Raw genomic sequence first — 15,010 nt, 5'->3', positions numbered from 1 at the left:
ATACAAATCAAAACCACGATGAGATACCACCTCATACCTGTCAAGAATGGCTAAAATAACACAAGGAACAACAGGTATTGATGAGGATGCAGAGAAAGGGAAATCCTCTTGCATTTTTGGTGGGAATGCAAACTCATTCAGTCATCAGAAAAACAGTATGAAGATTCCTCAAAAAGTTAAAAATGAACTACCCTGAGATTCACCAGTTGCACTACTAGGTAAAATAATACAGATCCAGAGGATACAAAAATACAGATCTGAAGGGGCACATGCACCCCAATATTTATAGCAGCATTATAAACAATAGCCAGACTATGGAAAGAGCCCAGATGTTCATCAACAGATGAATGGATAAAGAAGATGTGTGTATATATACAATGAAATATTACTCAGCCATCAAGAAGAATGAAGTCTTGCCATTTGCAATGATGTGGATAGAACTAGAGTGTATTATACTAAATGAAATAAATCAGAGAAAGAAATACCATATTATTTCACTCAGATGTGGAATTTAAGAAAACAGATGAGATAAATCTTAAAATTTTAATTCCTGAGAGAGCTATAGAGTAGAGAAATGCACTAGGGACTTTTTATTTTATTATTTTTTTGGGTGGAGGGAGAGGGAGAGAGAGAATTTTTAAGCTGGCTGTATGCCGGCATGGAGCCAGAGTTGAGGCTCTATCTCAAAGCCCTAAGATCATGACCTGAAATGAAATCAAGAGTCAGATGCTTAACTGACTGAACCACCCAGGCACCCCTGTACTAGGGTCTTTTTAAATGAATGAACATCTGGGAGTGTCTAAGAGCCATTGCCGCTCATATCTTTATCATGTGATTATAGCAGATTGGCCCAAACTGTCCTGCCACCAGAAATATCCTCAAGGCATTTCAAAACCGAAAGCTTTTCTCTCTCTCAACATAAATGCTGAAGAAAAATCATAGCTAAGGTTAACTTGATTATTTTTTAAATTAAAGTTTTATTTTAGTTTGATCCTGTACAAGCCATCTTTGTGTTAAGAGGAAACTTGTATTTTTCTGGTATGTTTCCTCGAAGAGCAACTGAAAGGTTCTTAGGCTCAAGTGCTGATGACTCTGGCCAATGGAGCAAATATTTATGATCTAATGAAAGGATTTGATACTTTGTTCTTTTAACATTATCAATTTTCTCTGTTGAATAACTTTTCCATTGACTGGACATCTATTAAATGTTACTCAAAAGAAAATTCTGTGAAAACCTATTACAAAGTAGAGGAAAGGAAATTTGAAGGGTCTTGGCTCTAAGACAAAAGCTTTAAGAATTGAAGGGGAATCCTCTCTGCCTGAGGGCAGGATAAATCATGCAGTCAGCAAGGAGCAGGGAAACAGTCCAGAGCTTGAGCTGCCATCAGCCAAGTGTGCAGAGTGTGGAGCATCTGATGGGGGGGGGGGGGGGGGGGGGAGATGGCAGCTTTTCAGCTACCTCTGATTTTAGCCTCCTCGCTATAGATTTATTATTTTGTCTAAGTGCTGTGAATTTCTAGGACATCAGTGCACATATATTCAGATATTAGTAAAACCAGTGCCTTTCTTTCTTCCTTTTTTAAAAAGATTTTATTTATTTATTTGACAGAGCACAAGCTGGGGGAGCAGCAGAGGGAGAGGGAGCCCAATGCAGGGCTCGATCCCAGAACCCTGAGATCATAACCCAAGCTGAAGGCAGATGCTCAAACAACTGAGCCACCCTGGTGCCCCAAAGCAGTACCTTTCTTTTGTGCAGCAAACATTTATTATTTTCTCTATATAGAATGCAGAGTTTAGGAAGCATGGTAAGAGTTGAAGAGGTATGTAGGAACACTCAACAATGAGTAAGTCGTTGACCCTGATTTTTACAGGCTGAACTCCTCGTAGGAAATTCAAATCAGTTCTTGCTGAGACTGTATACAGTAAACTTCTTGTTTCCTTTGTTTTCATTCTCCTGTTCAATTCGTTTTGGACAATTTAAGTCTTCATGGTGCATTGAAGCAGGTAAAGAGTCAGACCTGGGTACTTAAGCATCTCCCCCACTGACTTCCTGTGTGATCCTTGGCTAGTTAGCATCTCTTTGCCTCAGTTATCTCATCTGTGACATGAGAATAATCATAAAAGTGCTTGGAATCTGATCAAGGAGACCAACCATACATCTGCCCTAACACATCCTTGGGATCACCTAAATAGGATCTGATTTAACTCTGATTTCTATATGAAATGAATCAATTAACTGTTAAGTGGTAAATGGATCCTGCTTTGGTCAAGGAGGCTGGTTGTATCTACTGGAAATGTATTAATGTTCCTTGCTGGGTTTGAATATGGTTAATAAGTGTACTTTGTCAGTGCACATACACACATTGCTGAAGTCCCACCAAGGCAGCCCCATCAGCCTGTGGAATTACTAGCTTTTGGTTGGCAATGAGTGGTCATTCTGAAACCAAGTCATGCATGGGCTGTTGCTGGATTTGGGCAACACGGTTTTATCCATGTCCACAAGTGACCTCTTTCCTCAGCAAGAGTGCTGGAAAAATTACATGTGTGGAAAATTAAAAATTAAGCATGTCAGTTAAATTGCCAAATGACATGATTCAAAAGAAGCCAAATCCTAAATTCCAAGAAGAAGAATTTATTAATAAACGATTAAAAATGTTTTGTTACATAAAAAATTAAATAAACATTCTTTAAAGTTCTTTTATTCATAGAAACTAAATTTCTCACTAGCCCTACTAAAAATGTACTGAATAAGTATTTAACAAATGTTGGCATAAAGAGGTATTAAATTATTAGCCTACCCACACTGACCACATACCTCAGGCCAGCCTTGCCAGTACCTCCATCAGAGGGATATGGAAAGATTCTCTGGGACAGCCCACATGGAGAACCTGTGTCTGAAACATCGTAACTCGAGAGTTGTATATATTTAGCATAATGGTGGTGGTAGTGTCTTTGCTCACATCACCTTACTTGCTACTAAAAGCCCTCCAGCTCCTCAGCCTAACATAGAAATCCAAGTAACTTTTGTGGCCCTGTTTTCTAGTATTTCTAGTATTCCCCAACACTCACTGGGATGACTCACTGGTCCCATGTTAAATCCCTTGCTTTTCTCCACCTTACCTCTGTTTATACACTCTCTGCCTTGACTTCCCATCTTATCCTTCATCCACCAATCAGAATCTACCTTTTCCTTGAGGCTCCTTCATAATCTTACCTGCTCCCCCAAACTGGATGTGACATTGAGTGTTTGTATTTACCTTACAATTTTTACTTTCTTCAGTTCAATAGACAATTACTTAGCAGCACTATGTGGTAGAAATAATAGGAAAACATACTCTCTCCCCTCGAGGAACTCAGGGTGTAGATGAGTAAAGAAGGAGGTTTATGTTGCTAGCTATAAAACGCCAAGATACAAAATGTAAATGTACAGAAAAAGAGCTTTGTTAGGCCAAGAGGAAGGACTTTTCATTTAATCTAGGGCCTTGGGTGGCAGGTAGTGATCATACTTGCCTTTTGGAAGTGGAACTGTATGGAAGAGAGAATGAATGGGAGGAGAAGCTGGCTGGGAGGCTGTGGCAGGGCCCAGAGGAGAGGTGGTGTGGTCGTGAACTCTGGCTGTGGCAGATAGGAAGGAGGATGAAGACATTTCACAGGTGGAAGTGACAGGGTATAGTGAGAGGCTGACATGAGGGTAGAGGGGAAGGAAGAACATGAAGACACCTGGAGATGACAAGCTAAAATTCTGCAGGAGGAGGAAGAGGCTTGTGAAATCTGGTGGACATGATGCTGGTGATTTCAGACCTTTGTGTCCTCACACCCTGGGGACAGAGGCCATGCCACTGCACTGTGATAGCAACTTGTCCGTAGCAGGTACATGATAGTCTGTGAAATGAAAATGTTCAGTGTGTAACTGGAGACATGGTCTGGGACTCAGAGAAGAGGGCAGAGATGGAGACACAGATTTGGGAATAACCTGCATAAGCATGAAAATTAAAACCATAGGAACAGATAAGATCCCTGAGGAAAGAGACAGAGAGAAAAGAGAGCCTGCAGGAAACTTGCATTTTTAGAGGGTTTGAGGATGATAAGGACCCAGAACACAGAGTTCTAAAACAACAATCTCAAGTTCAGCTCAGAGGCTAAACCAATTGGGACTGAGTAAAGGCAGCTGGGACAGAGATGTAGTAGGCATTGGTCAGCTTTCAAAGAGAAGTTCAAATGGCACTCTGGATGGGCCAGATTATAATATGGCATATCTTGATGGCATATCTTGAATACTGAGCAACAGTTTTCAAATTTTAACACTAAAAAAAATACAGTGCTGAAGTGAAGGCTGTAAATGCTTTTTCCCTTACTTTTTAAAGAATAGAAAAGATTTGAGCATTTTGAAGCATTTGTGATTATATATTGGTAACCAAAAATAAATAGACTCGATCAGCATTTCTCAGTGCAAGCTTGTTTGCGTGCCACCTCAGAGAGAATGTACTGCTTGCTGAATGTGGATGGAGCCTTGTTGAGGGGCCTCCTAAAATAAATATTATGGCTTTTCTCCAGGAATGGTACAAAAAAATAGATGGTTATTTAGATAATGAGGAATGGCGCTCTGCCTCCTGTGGCCTGGAAACACCTCAGTGTTTTCCTAACATGTTAAAGTCCACAGCCCACTGAACACAAAAAACAGTCTGACCTAGTACATATCTCATCCACATGGGTGAAAAATACTCAATGTTACTAGTGGGGATGCATTCTGATGTTTAAATTTTATGCTCTTTCTTTTATATTATGTTCTGTTTCATTAGAAAAGACATACTGGGGGCACCTGGGTGGCTCAGTTGGTTAAGCATCTGCCTTTGGCTGGAGTCATGATCCCAGGGTCCTGGGATTGAGTCCCAGGTCGGGCTCCCTGCTCGCGGGGAGCCTGCTTCTCCCTCTCCCTCTGCCTGCCCCTCTCTCCTACTCATACTTTCTCTCTCTCTCTATCAAATAAATAAATAAAACCTTGAAAAGAAAAGAAATACTGGTCAAGACCCACATGAATGGACTTGTTGGTGTGTATTTTGACCCATACTGTACCGTTCCATCCTTGATAGACTTGAACCACCACAGGTACAGGGGAGGGCTAGTGCAGGTCACTTAACCTCTATTCTTTAACCTATAAAGTGGGTATGACTTTATCTGTCCATATCTTCAGGTTGCGTGAACATCAGAAGAGACACTTGATGGAAATTTTCTCCCTATAAAAATGCTAGAGGCTAGGTTATATTCATTTTAATTTTTTGCCAAGTATTCAGTGAACTCTTTTTCTTGACTGTATTTGCTGGTTTCTCACATGGAGACTTGAAATGCTTAATTTTTATCTGTAGTAAAATTTTTAGTTGGTTTGTAAATTAAAAAAAGAGTTTGGTTTGTAAAGAACACTTTAAAGTATCGTTACCTAGTGTGTTATGATCATTCTGTTTAATATTCTGTGAGTGCGGCTCTTTCTTACCTTTGCAAAATTGACCAGAAATTAAATAAGCATTGTTTTGAAAGGATGTCAGGCTTCTTTATGTTTAAGTAATAATATTAGTAGAGTTATTAAAACAATTTTCTTAGCAATCATCCTAGTCAGTCATGAGAGAAAATCTGTTCTGAAGATAACAAGAAGTGATGTTAAGGCAAGCCCTAAAATCTCGGAGGCTGTCTATGGTAGTTCATCTTGAATGGCTCTTGGCTAACTTACAAATAGATTCATTTAAACTAAGTACTCTTAGGTGAATTCATGCTAATTAGTCCACAGATACACTTAGTTCTCATGTGGACTCTCATGTTTGTTGCTCAAAATATATGCTTTAGATCTTGTGCTTGTGACTTTTGTTGTGTAAGTTATTTTCAAAAGCCTTTCTTGGTTTTAAACTCTGTGTTGGGAGATAAGGAGATGGTTTGTGTTGGCAGAGAGGGAGGCTCTGAGCCTCCCTTGGTCCCAAAAGCTGTCATTCCTGTGTACGTGATCCACTGGAGGGAAATGTCCCAGAATCAATATTTGTGTAGGAAATTTTCCCCCCAACCTACGCTTACTCTGATCAGATAAAAGAAAATTCAGCTAAAATAATCTAAATAACTGCTTCCTCCTCCTTCTATCACATGAGCTACACCACTAGGAGGCATGAAGAGGGAAATTGTCTTTTTATGTATTCCTTGACATTAATCTTCATAATCAGGGGGTCACCAGAACACTCCTTTTTAGGTGACTGTGTATTTCATACATGAGGCTTCCCAGGGTGATTGTAAATCCTCAGAAGTCCCACATAAGGACGTTTTTGTTCCCAAGAACTATATGTGAACTACTGGCTAAAATGTATTCTTGGAATCATACTTTTTCAGTGTTTCCAAGAAAATAATGTTATTTATGTATTGGAGGAGACCACACTCTTTTTCTTGCCGTCAGGGTGCTGCAGTTAAGAGTCTCCCAGAACCTTGAGAGTCTCCATTGTGCAGACTGAGATGGATTGCTAAGTTACCTTTGCCACATCCCTGAACTTGCTTTTGTTTGTAGTTCTTGCTCTGTGAATCAAACTTTAATGCTAGGCAACTAATGTCGAGGTCTTCAAAGATGTCATGAGAAATGTAGTATTGTTGGTTGGAGGTAAGCTAGAAATACAGAACTGAATGTTTATCCCAAGTACGCTTTTATGCGAATCCCGACCTCCTTTGTTTCTATTTATGTGAACTAAGAATTATGCCTAAATCTTAAAAAATAGTGTTAGCTCTCAATTCTGAAATCGTTATTCATTCTTGCATATCTTATGTTGTAGTATAATGTGAAATAATAAGTACCTACATGCCAGAATGTTGTTTTAAAAACAAAAACATGGACAGGATGGTTTCTGTTCAAACAGTCCTGCCTTTGCATCCTCACTCCTTCACAATTTCTAGGACTTAACCGTTGGGGTTGTCTTCTGGCCTCAGAGTATCCCTTATCAGAGCCTTGGGCCTCTGGGCCTTTTCACTCAGGACTTGGACTGTCATCACACCCTCCTGCACAATGGGTGTTGGTTTGCCTGGCTGATTGACATGGGAGAGTCTTTGTAACCATGGTTTTGAGCAAATATAAAGGCATCACAAATGGCCGGCTCAACTATTCTGGTTCCTATAAACTTTCCTCTTTGGGATAGCGTCTCTCTCCATCTTGATTGCTTATAGACCAAAATGCCAAAAGCACACTTAAAGAAGATATCCAAAAGCTTTCTCTGCACTTTTGACATTTTCAGGGACAAGAGAGATGCTGAGTTTACTTGATCTTTCTACTTTCCAGAAATGTAAGACCCTCTAGTTGTTCATTATTCTTTCAGATGTTCTGGTTGAGCTTAACTAGATAATTGGGAAAGGATTTAAGCTTCCCAATTCTACAGACTAACCTATGTGGCAGAGGGATTCCAGCTACCTTCTTGAGGTGCTTGGCAGTGTTGGTGCTCTATCGTCTGGTTTAAGCTGTACTAAAACTGCTTATTGGTATAACTTTGCTCCCACCTTCTGACTAAAACACCTTACCCCTATCACCCCATCTTAGCTCTCCTTTCCCCAAATTTTTTCCACTTTTCTGAACCAAGGCAAAGGGACATTTCTACGACACATCAATTCCGCACATGCTAGGCACCTGGGAGGCAGGATCTTAACCTCTCAAATGTGCATTTCTCCCACCACCAAGAAAGGTAAGGAAGATAAACAAGTGCCAGGAATGGGCGAGGCCGAGCAGTAACATAGAGGCACAGAGGACAGGTTGAGGCCCAGGAGGAGAGGACTGGGAAATGCCTTCCCTGATGGTGCCAGCCAGAAGCCATCCTTCCCTCCACGCGGCCCTGAGGACACAGCACCCTGTGGCGTGCAGGGGTCTGATGGCCACTTCTAGATTGTCCCTTCTCGTCAGAATCACATCTTAGATAGCTTGATTTTCTTTTTCAGCACTTGACCCATTGCCTTGCCCACAGTGTTCTATCAATGTTTTCTGATCAAAACTCTGATTGAACTTTCCACTTGTTCAGGATCATTCCCGTTATAGGAAAACTGCAGAACCCTCTCAGTGTATATTCTCTTCTGAGAGAGAAGCACAGGACCACCCCTGGCTGGTGGTGCTGCCTTCTGTGGTCCCCCAGTAGGAAACCTGTGTCTTTTTTGCACTTGCCTATTTTAAGTCACTTTGTCTCCAGACTCTGTAACAATCTCAGTCCAGCTCCGCTCCGGCTTACTCAAACAGATATTCCTGAGCTACAGATTCTAAATGGAAGCTAGTTACTACCTCCCCCACTCACCTGATTAGACCTTATTACTACTGACTGGTCAGGGAAGGAGGGTCACTGACTCTGTCCCCTGACTTTGGCAGAATGACTGTCACCTAGGGGCCATTGGGGTTCCTTTCCTGGAGGAACACCTGCCTGTTCTCTAGGGACTAGACCTTATTTTCCTTCTGTGCTGCAGTAGAGCATGTTCTCGGTTTTAAGCAAACATCTATGAGAGACAGCCCCCTCCCCCCAAAAAGAGGCCCCAAGTAAAATACAACCCGGAAAGGTTATGGACAATGAATTCTTTCTGCTGGAGATCACTTTCTACAACTAAATCTGAGTTTTTCTGTTTTTTTTTTTTTTGTGTTATTTATTTATTTATTTATTTATTTATTTATTTATTTATTTATTTGTGATGAAAGGGTTGCCCTTTGGTAAGGAAAGAGATATTTAGTCATAGAGTTAGACATCATGGAAATCCAAACCAGATTTTTTAAAAGCATGGTCCTCTCAAAAGAGAAATAGTAATGACAGTAACATTAATGATGACATCAACAATATGGCAGATTATTAAAGGAAATTAATTAACTTGAATAAATGCTGTGAATGTCTTCCCTTCAAAAATAAAAACAAAAACATGAATTTAGTTGGGAGAATATTCCAAAATGTAATTTTCATCATTTTCATCTAAACTAAAACTGTAAAGAGCAAAATTCAAATTAAAGCATCAAGTGCTAAGACAGGGTTCACACACGTGTGGGTGCACTTGTCCCACATGAGTGGCCCTCCAGAATTGCTCCCTATTATAGATTAAGGAAAGATTTATTTCAGTTAGTGAAGTAGAGTTCACTTCACCAGCAATGCATTTTTTCAAAAAAGTTTCCATGCCTAGCATGGAGCATAATTCAGGGCTTACGCTCACAACTCTGAGCTCAAGAGTCGGATGCTTACCTGACTGAGCCACCCAGGCACCCCCAGCCAATACATCTCTAAGTGGAATTTACAGTTATGCTGTATTTTTCTCTTAGCATTCTTGACTCTAGTTTTTCAGAGAGCATATGAGTGTTTTTTTCTCTTCTTAAGTTTCCTCATAATCGGGCAACCATAGCAACAGGGGACCCCCTTTAAACAAACATAAATGGAACTTTTTGCTGAAAATAGAAGAAAGGCTTCTATCCACTTCCGCTGTTCCTGTCTTGCCTTTAGATGCTCAATGATAGGAGTTAGCCAAGTTATTGGTGGAGTTTAATAGAAGAATTTCCCTCCCCTCTTTTTTCATAAAGAGTTATGAAAGAAGTAGTTTCTGTAAATAGATGTAGTCAAGTTGTGCCATTTGGGGCACTCGGGGAGCAACTAACTGTTCATCTAGGTGGTTTCTACAGAGCTTATGCTGTGTGCACAGCATTTTATATGCACTCTCTGCCTGGTAAGCCCTGCACAGTAGGCATGGGAGGCATACAAAAGCCAAAGGTACATGAAATGATACTTTGAAAAAGTACATAGCAGAGAGCACAGTATTTGAAAGTCCACAAAACAATGTGAACTTGAACCCAGGGCATGAGCTCATGGTCAGCAAGATAGGTAATGTTTTTGCCTTGCTTTGGATAGAGAGGGCAAAAGAAAAAATGGCATGGCAGATACAAGGAATAGCTTATTCTACATTGGAGCCATCCTTGATTGCTTCTTATTCTCATCTTCTCCAACTACCCAACCGTATTCAGTGCACTGGCAAGTGGTGTCCTATTTATTTATTTATTTATTTATTTATTTATTTATTTATTCATTCATTCATTCATTCATTCATTCGAGAGAAGGAGAGAGGCAGAAGCAGGCTCCATGCAGGGAGCCTGATGTGGGACTTGATCCCGGGACCGTGAGATCACGCCTTGAGCCAAACGCAGATGCTCAACCACTAAGCTACCCAGGTGTCCCACCATTTTAGCTAAAAATTTAGCTCAAGCCCTCCACGTTTCTTCAGCTCATCGCCACCTCAGTAGCCTAAGTCATTGTTAATTCTATTCGAGATGCCAGTAACAGTCACCTAACTGGTCTCCTTGTTTCCTTTCTTACTTCTCTTGAGTCTATTCTCCCCAAAGAAGCCAAAAAGAACTCTTGAAAATATACATCAAATCATGTGATTCCCAATTTAAAATTCCTTAGTGGTTTCCCACATTCTTAGACTAAAATCTGAATTCCCTGAGTAGTCTGTGTTCTCTCTAGGTTTGTCTCCTGTCCCTCTCACCTGTCATGGGTGGCTCCATCTCCACCTTGTGGGCCCAGCCCAATTATGATTTCTCTAGGGACACCCCCAGTTTATTTTCTGTCATCTCCCCATTTATTATGACCTTTAATGCCATCTTATTTTTTAATTATTATAATTATTATGATTGTTATTGTTAGTTGTAGTAGCAGGAGTTGCTGTTCATCGGCTCTCTTCCCAGCAAGGGTGTATACTTCATGAAATCAGGGCTCGCTTGCCTTGTTCTAGGAGTAGCCTCAGTGCCAGGCCCATAGCCAGCACTCAATAAATATTTTTAAAGTGAAAGAGCAAACTGTACACAGAGGAAAATAATCAAATCACTCTGCTTGGGTCAGGGTTGTATTGAATGTCAGCATGGAGTTGGAGATTAGGAGGAAGCTAGAGAATTCAAGGAAGACCTTCAATGATGAACAGAGAATTCATACTTGATAAGATAAGCGTTACATGGGCCAACGTGTGGCATTTGTTTTGTTTTTTGAGACTGATTATTTCAGCAGTTGTGCCCCAGCTGGATTGTATTAGGGAGAGGGTAGAATTAAGAGCTCTGTGTTAGAGATGATTGCACCAGCACAGAAAGGGTGACAAGGACTTGGATAGGGAGATGCTGGGGAAAATATGGGATAAGAGATAGATACATGATTCCACAGTCCAGAATTTTATGGTAACAATACACTGAGCAGTCTAAATAGACAATATTATGCTTTCTGTTTTAGGCCACCATAAACTACCAGCCAAAAACCCCCACGTTGTTTAAAAAAAAAAAATGTTCTCAGATAAACTTGATAGAAGCTTTCAGCTACACCCCAGCTGCCTCTGGCTAAAGCGTACTGACATGCTGATATCAGGATGGATTTAGGTGGAGAGAAGAAATGAAAGCAAACTTTTCCACTGCCATTGATTTAATAAACAAGTTAATGCACATGAAAAGTGCCCAGTGTAAACTTTCATCCAAATAATAAAAAATTGTGCTGATATTTATATTTTGTGAATCTCCCTAACATTGCTTTTTCCTGCCAAATTACTACCTGAAAGAAAATGATCTAAAACTGTTTTCTTATGATGCTCCATTTTTTAAGATTCTTTTTCTTTTCTTTGTTTAAAGCAATTGAACAAGATGAAGAAAACAGTGACAAACGCGTAATTGTGTCAGAAGCTGGAGGAGTTCCAGATTCTCAGGTATGATCAGTTCTGTGCCCGTCTCTCACTACACTTACTTGTCTTCTGTATTGAGAGTGGTGACATAATGCAGGTGTTGGCAGATGATACAGGTTTGGCTTTCCGTGTTCTGTAAAGAGTGGAATTACTGGGAATAAAGTACTTATTTTTGATAAAGAGGCATTTGACAAGAAGAGCCCTAAATTTTAATTATAGTTTGATTCATGAGAAAGGGACAGATAGGCAGACATTCTCCACTTCCCAGAGAGAGTAAGGAAAGTAAGTGCAGAACCAAGAGAGACCACCTTAGAGGAGACCACCCCCCTGGAGACCGCAGAGGAATCAGCTGGCTGACAGCGTGGCAGCTGGGGTTCAGCCAGACAGATGAGTGTGATGCCTCACCTGCCCAAGATTCTGTGCCAACACCTAGTATCTAACTAACAGCATGGATATGCTTCTAGCAGCATCTTACCTCCAAATATTGTGGCCTAACAACTTCAGATACCCTAGTGCTATCAAATGCTAACTCGATATAAATCACAGCATGTAAAGATTCTTGGCTTGTCTGACCCATTGCACTTCCTTTCAAGTTCTAAATCTGTTGATTCTGGTCATAATTACATTAGCTTTTTCAGTCAAGATGGCACAGGCTGTATCATTTCAATAAATTGATAGAAGGAATTATTGGGAGTTGTTTTACTGTGGTAATACTGAAAATGCTGCAATTATCATTTGTTTGTACTGAAATTGCATATCAAGTTTTCAAACAAACGTGGGCAAGAATCCCTAACATGGTATGTTCTACACTCTCTCTAAGATTTCTTAAATCATTGAATTATTAGACAGATACTTCTAAAGATAAATTATTTTTTTTTGTTTTGAATTTATCCTCTGGGCCAACGTCTGTTTTAATGCAATTCTATTTCTGTATCTTAGGATATACAGACCTGGCTTTTCAAGATTTTGTTTTGTTTTTTTTTTCCAACTGTGCCATAGTATACATCTATAGGAGCTACAGAGGGTCAAAATCATGAAACCAAACGAAACTAGTGAATCGATAATTAGATCAGGAACAGATTCTTTTTAGGTTTGAAAGGCAAGAGTTAAGTTTGCTGGAGACATAATTGTGGGTTATAGGCCAAGGCCATGGAGGAAGGAAAGTAGCTGTTACCTCATCTGTCACCTCATCTGACACATCTAAGAAAGCCTGACCTGCTGCCACAGTACAAGCACCAGTTTTATCCATTCGATTCTGCAGGTCCATCTTTCCAAATGTTCTGGGTAGCATTCTCAGTAGATCAAGTCCTGTAGGGTGAGCTCAAAGAAAACTTTGAGAATTTTACTATCAGAATTAGAAACATATGTGTGTACACATGGGTGTATACATTGACACTAAAATTTATTTTTTTTTTATTTTTTTTTAAATTTTTTTTTTAATATTTTTTATTTATTTATGACAGTCACACAGAGAGAGAGAGAGAGAGGCAGAGACACAGGCAGAGGGAGAAGCAGGCTCCATGCACCAGGAGCCCGACGTGGGATTCGATCCCGGGTCTCCAGGATCGCGCCCTGGGCCAAAGGCAGGCGCTAAACCGCTGCGCCACCCAGGGATCCCGACACTAAAATTTATTAAGTTGACGTTTGGTGTATATACATATAATTGATTGAGCACAACCCCCCATGATCACTGGTATTTTACATTATTGCAATCTTCAGAGCATATTTTAAGCAAGTAGAAATTGGTTTCTCATGCCTCCCTCATCCATGATGAAATCTATCACTATGGGGAAATGCCCTTAGGCTATTGAAAACTGGGTATGTGAAGGCTTAAGGTGGAGAGACTGGGTCTCATACACACATTTCTCACCTGCCCCACAACTAATTCTCTCCTCATATGTTAGCTTCTTTCTTCCTTTTCTCACTAAAAATATCTTTTCTGCTTGAGAAACTCCCTGTTTCAATGCAGTGCCATGTGGGTGGAGTGAAGCAAACAGTCCTTCATGCCTTTACACAAGCTCCTTAAGCGTCTAAACCTGTGAGTTCCTGCAGGGTAGCATCACTGTCTTTGTCACCATAGTGTCCTTGCATGTAAAGTCTGTGCAAGTGACCAGCATGTTTGGTTTTCATCTCTGTAGAATAGAGATCTTACAAAGTTGTCTTGAAGTTGGAATGAAGCAATGCAGAAAATGCCTGCATTTTCATTATGATTCAATAAATGTTAGTTCACATGTGGTATCGAGGGCCAGGCAGCTGGGGCTCTCCTCCTGGCTCTGGGGCAACTTATTCTTCCCTGGCCTCCTAGCCCTTTTCCTTAATAGTACTGAGAGTTCACTTGGGCAGCACTTTGGATGCAGTAGGCACTCGCCTAAGCTCTTAACTCCACAAAAAACCCTGTATTTACCACCATTTTACAGACAAACTGGTAAGTCTGGCTCTGACATCCTGGCTTTTTTTTTTTAATATTATATTTATTCATGAAAGACAGAGAGAGAGAGGCAGAGACACAGGCAGAGGGAGAAGCAGGCCCCACGCTGGGAGCCCAACATGGAACTAGATCCCAGATCTCCAGGATCAGGCCCGGGGCTAAAGGCAGCGCTAAACCTCTGAGCCACCCAGGCTGCCCTGACATCCTGGCTTTTAATGCCTATACTAAACTGATTTTCTAACATCTGTAAAATGGGGAGAATATATATGAAAGAAAACAGCACCCAGCACATAGTAAGTACTCAAAGAAGTTAGCCTCTATGAACTATTATCATGATCATGATCTTCTATCGCATTCCTTTTTTGGTTTGAATATTTAAGGCATCTAACATGGCTCAGTTGTAATATTACTCTCTGTCTACCATTATGGTATTTTTACATACATAAACATTCTAGACTCTCTTCATCATTCTATATAGGACTGAAGGATTAAAGAATTTTTATCAAAATATATGGAATTTGGGGGCACCTGGGTGGCTCAGTCAGTTGAGGGTCCAGTTCTTGATTTCAGCTCAGATGATTATCTTAGGATCATGGGATCAAGCCCTGTATCAGGCTCTGCACTCAGCATGGAGTCTGCTTAGGATTCTTTCTCCCTCTCCCTCTATGCTTCTCAGCTCTCTCTCTTTCAAATAAATTTTGTTAAGGCTATGATAGTGATCATAGAAAATATGATCATTTTAAATCCTTTACATTGGAATTGATTAGAATTTGCTTTTTTTCCCTTCTTTATTATTTGTCAACTTTGCTGCCCAACTTAGCAGTGTGATCAGTAATGTTTACAGACCTGAGCTATAATTTCAGGTCCAAACAAGACAATATATTGATGTCCTCCCTACTGTAGTCTGAAAGT

The 15,010-nt window shown here is 40.3% G+C and overlaps 1 protein-coding gene across 1 annotated transcript in view; it reads left to right on the top strand.

Annotated features, from left to right (window-relative positions):
• Nucleotides 1-15,010, top strand: part of RAPGEF5 (Rap guanine nucleotide exchange factor 5) — a 229,809-nt gene that overhangs the window by 103,761 nt on the left and 111,038 nt on the right. Inside the window, exon 8 of the mRNA XM_025464341.3 lies at nucleotides 11,621-11,694. Coding sequence (XP_025320126.2) covers nucleotides 11,621-11,694 — 74 coding nt within the window. The remainder of the gene's footprint in view (nucleotides 1-11,620; nucleotides 11,695-15,010) is intronic.

This window comes from Canis lupus, chromosome 14, assembly GCF_003254725.2.
Source record: "Canis lupus dingo isolate Sandy chromosome 14, ASM325472v2, whole genome shotgun sequence".
NCBI classification, from domain to species: Eukaryota; Metazoa; Chordata; class Mammalia; order Carnivora; family Canidae; genus Canis; species Canis lupus.
This window is presented reverse-complemented; position numbering and strand designations above follow the sequence as displayed.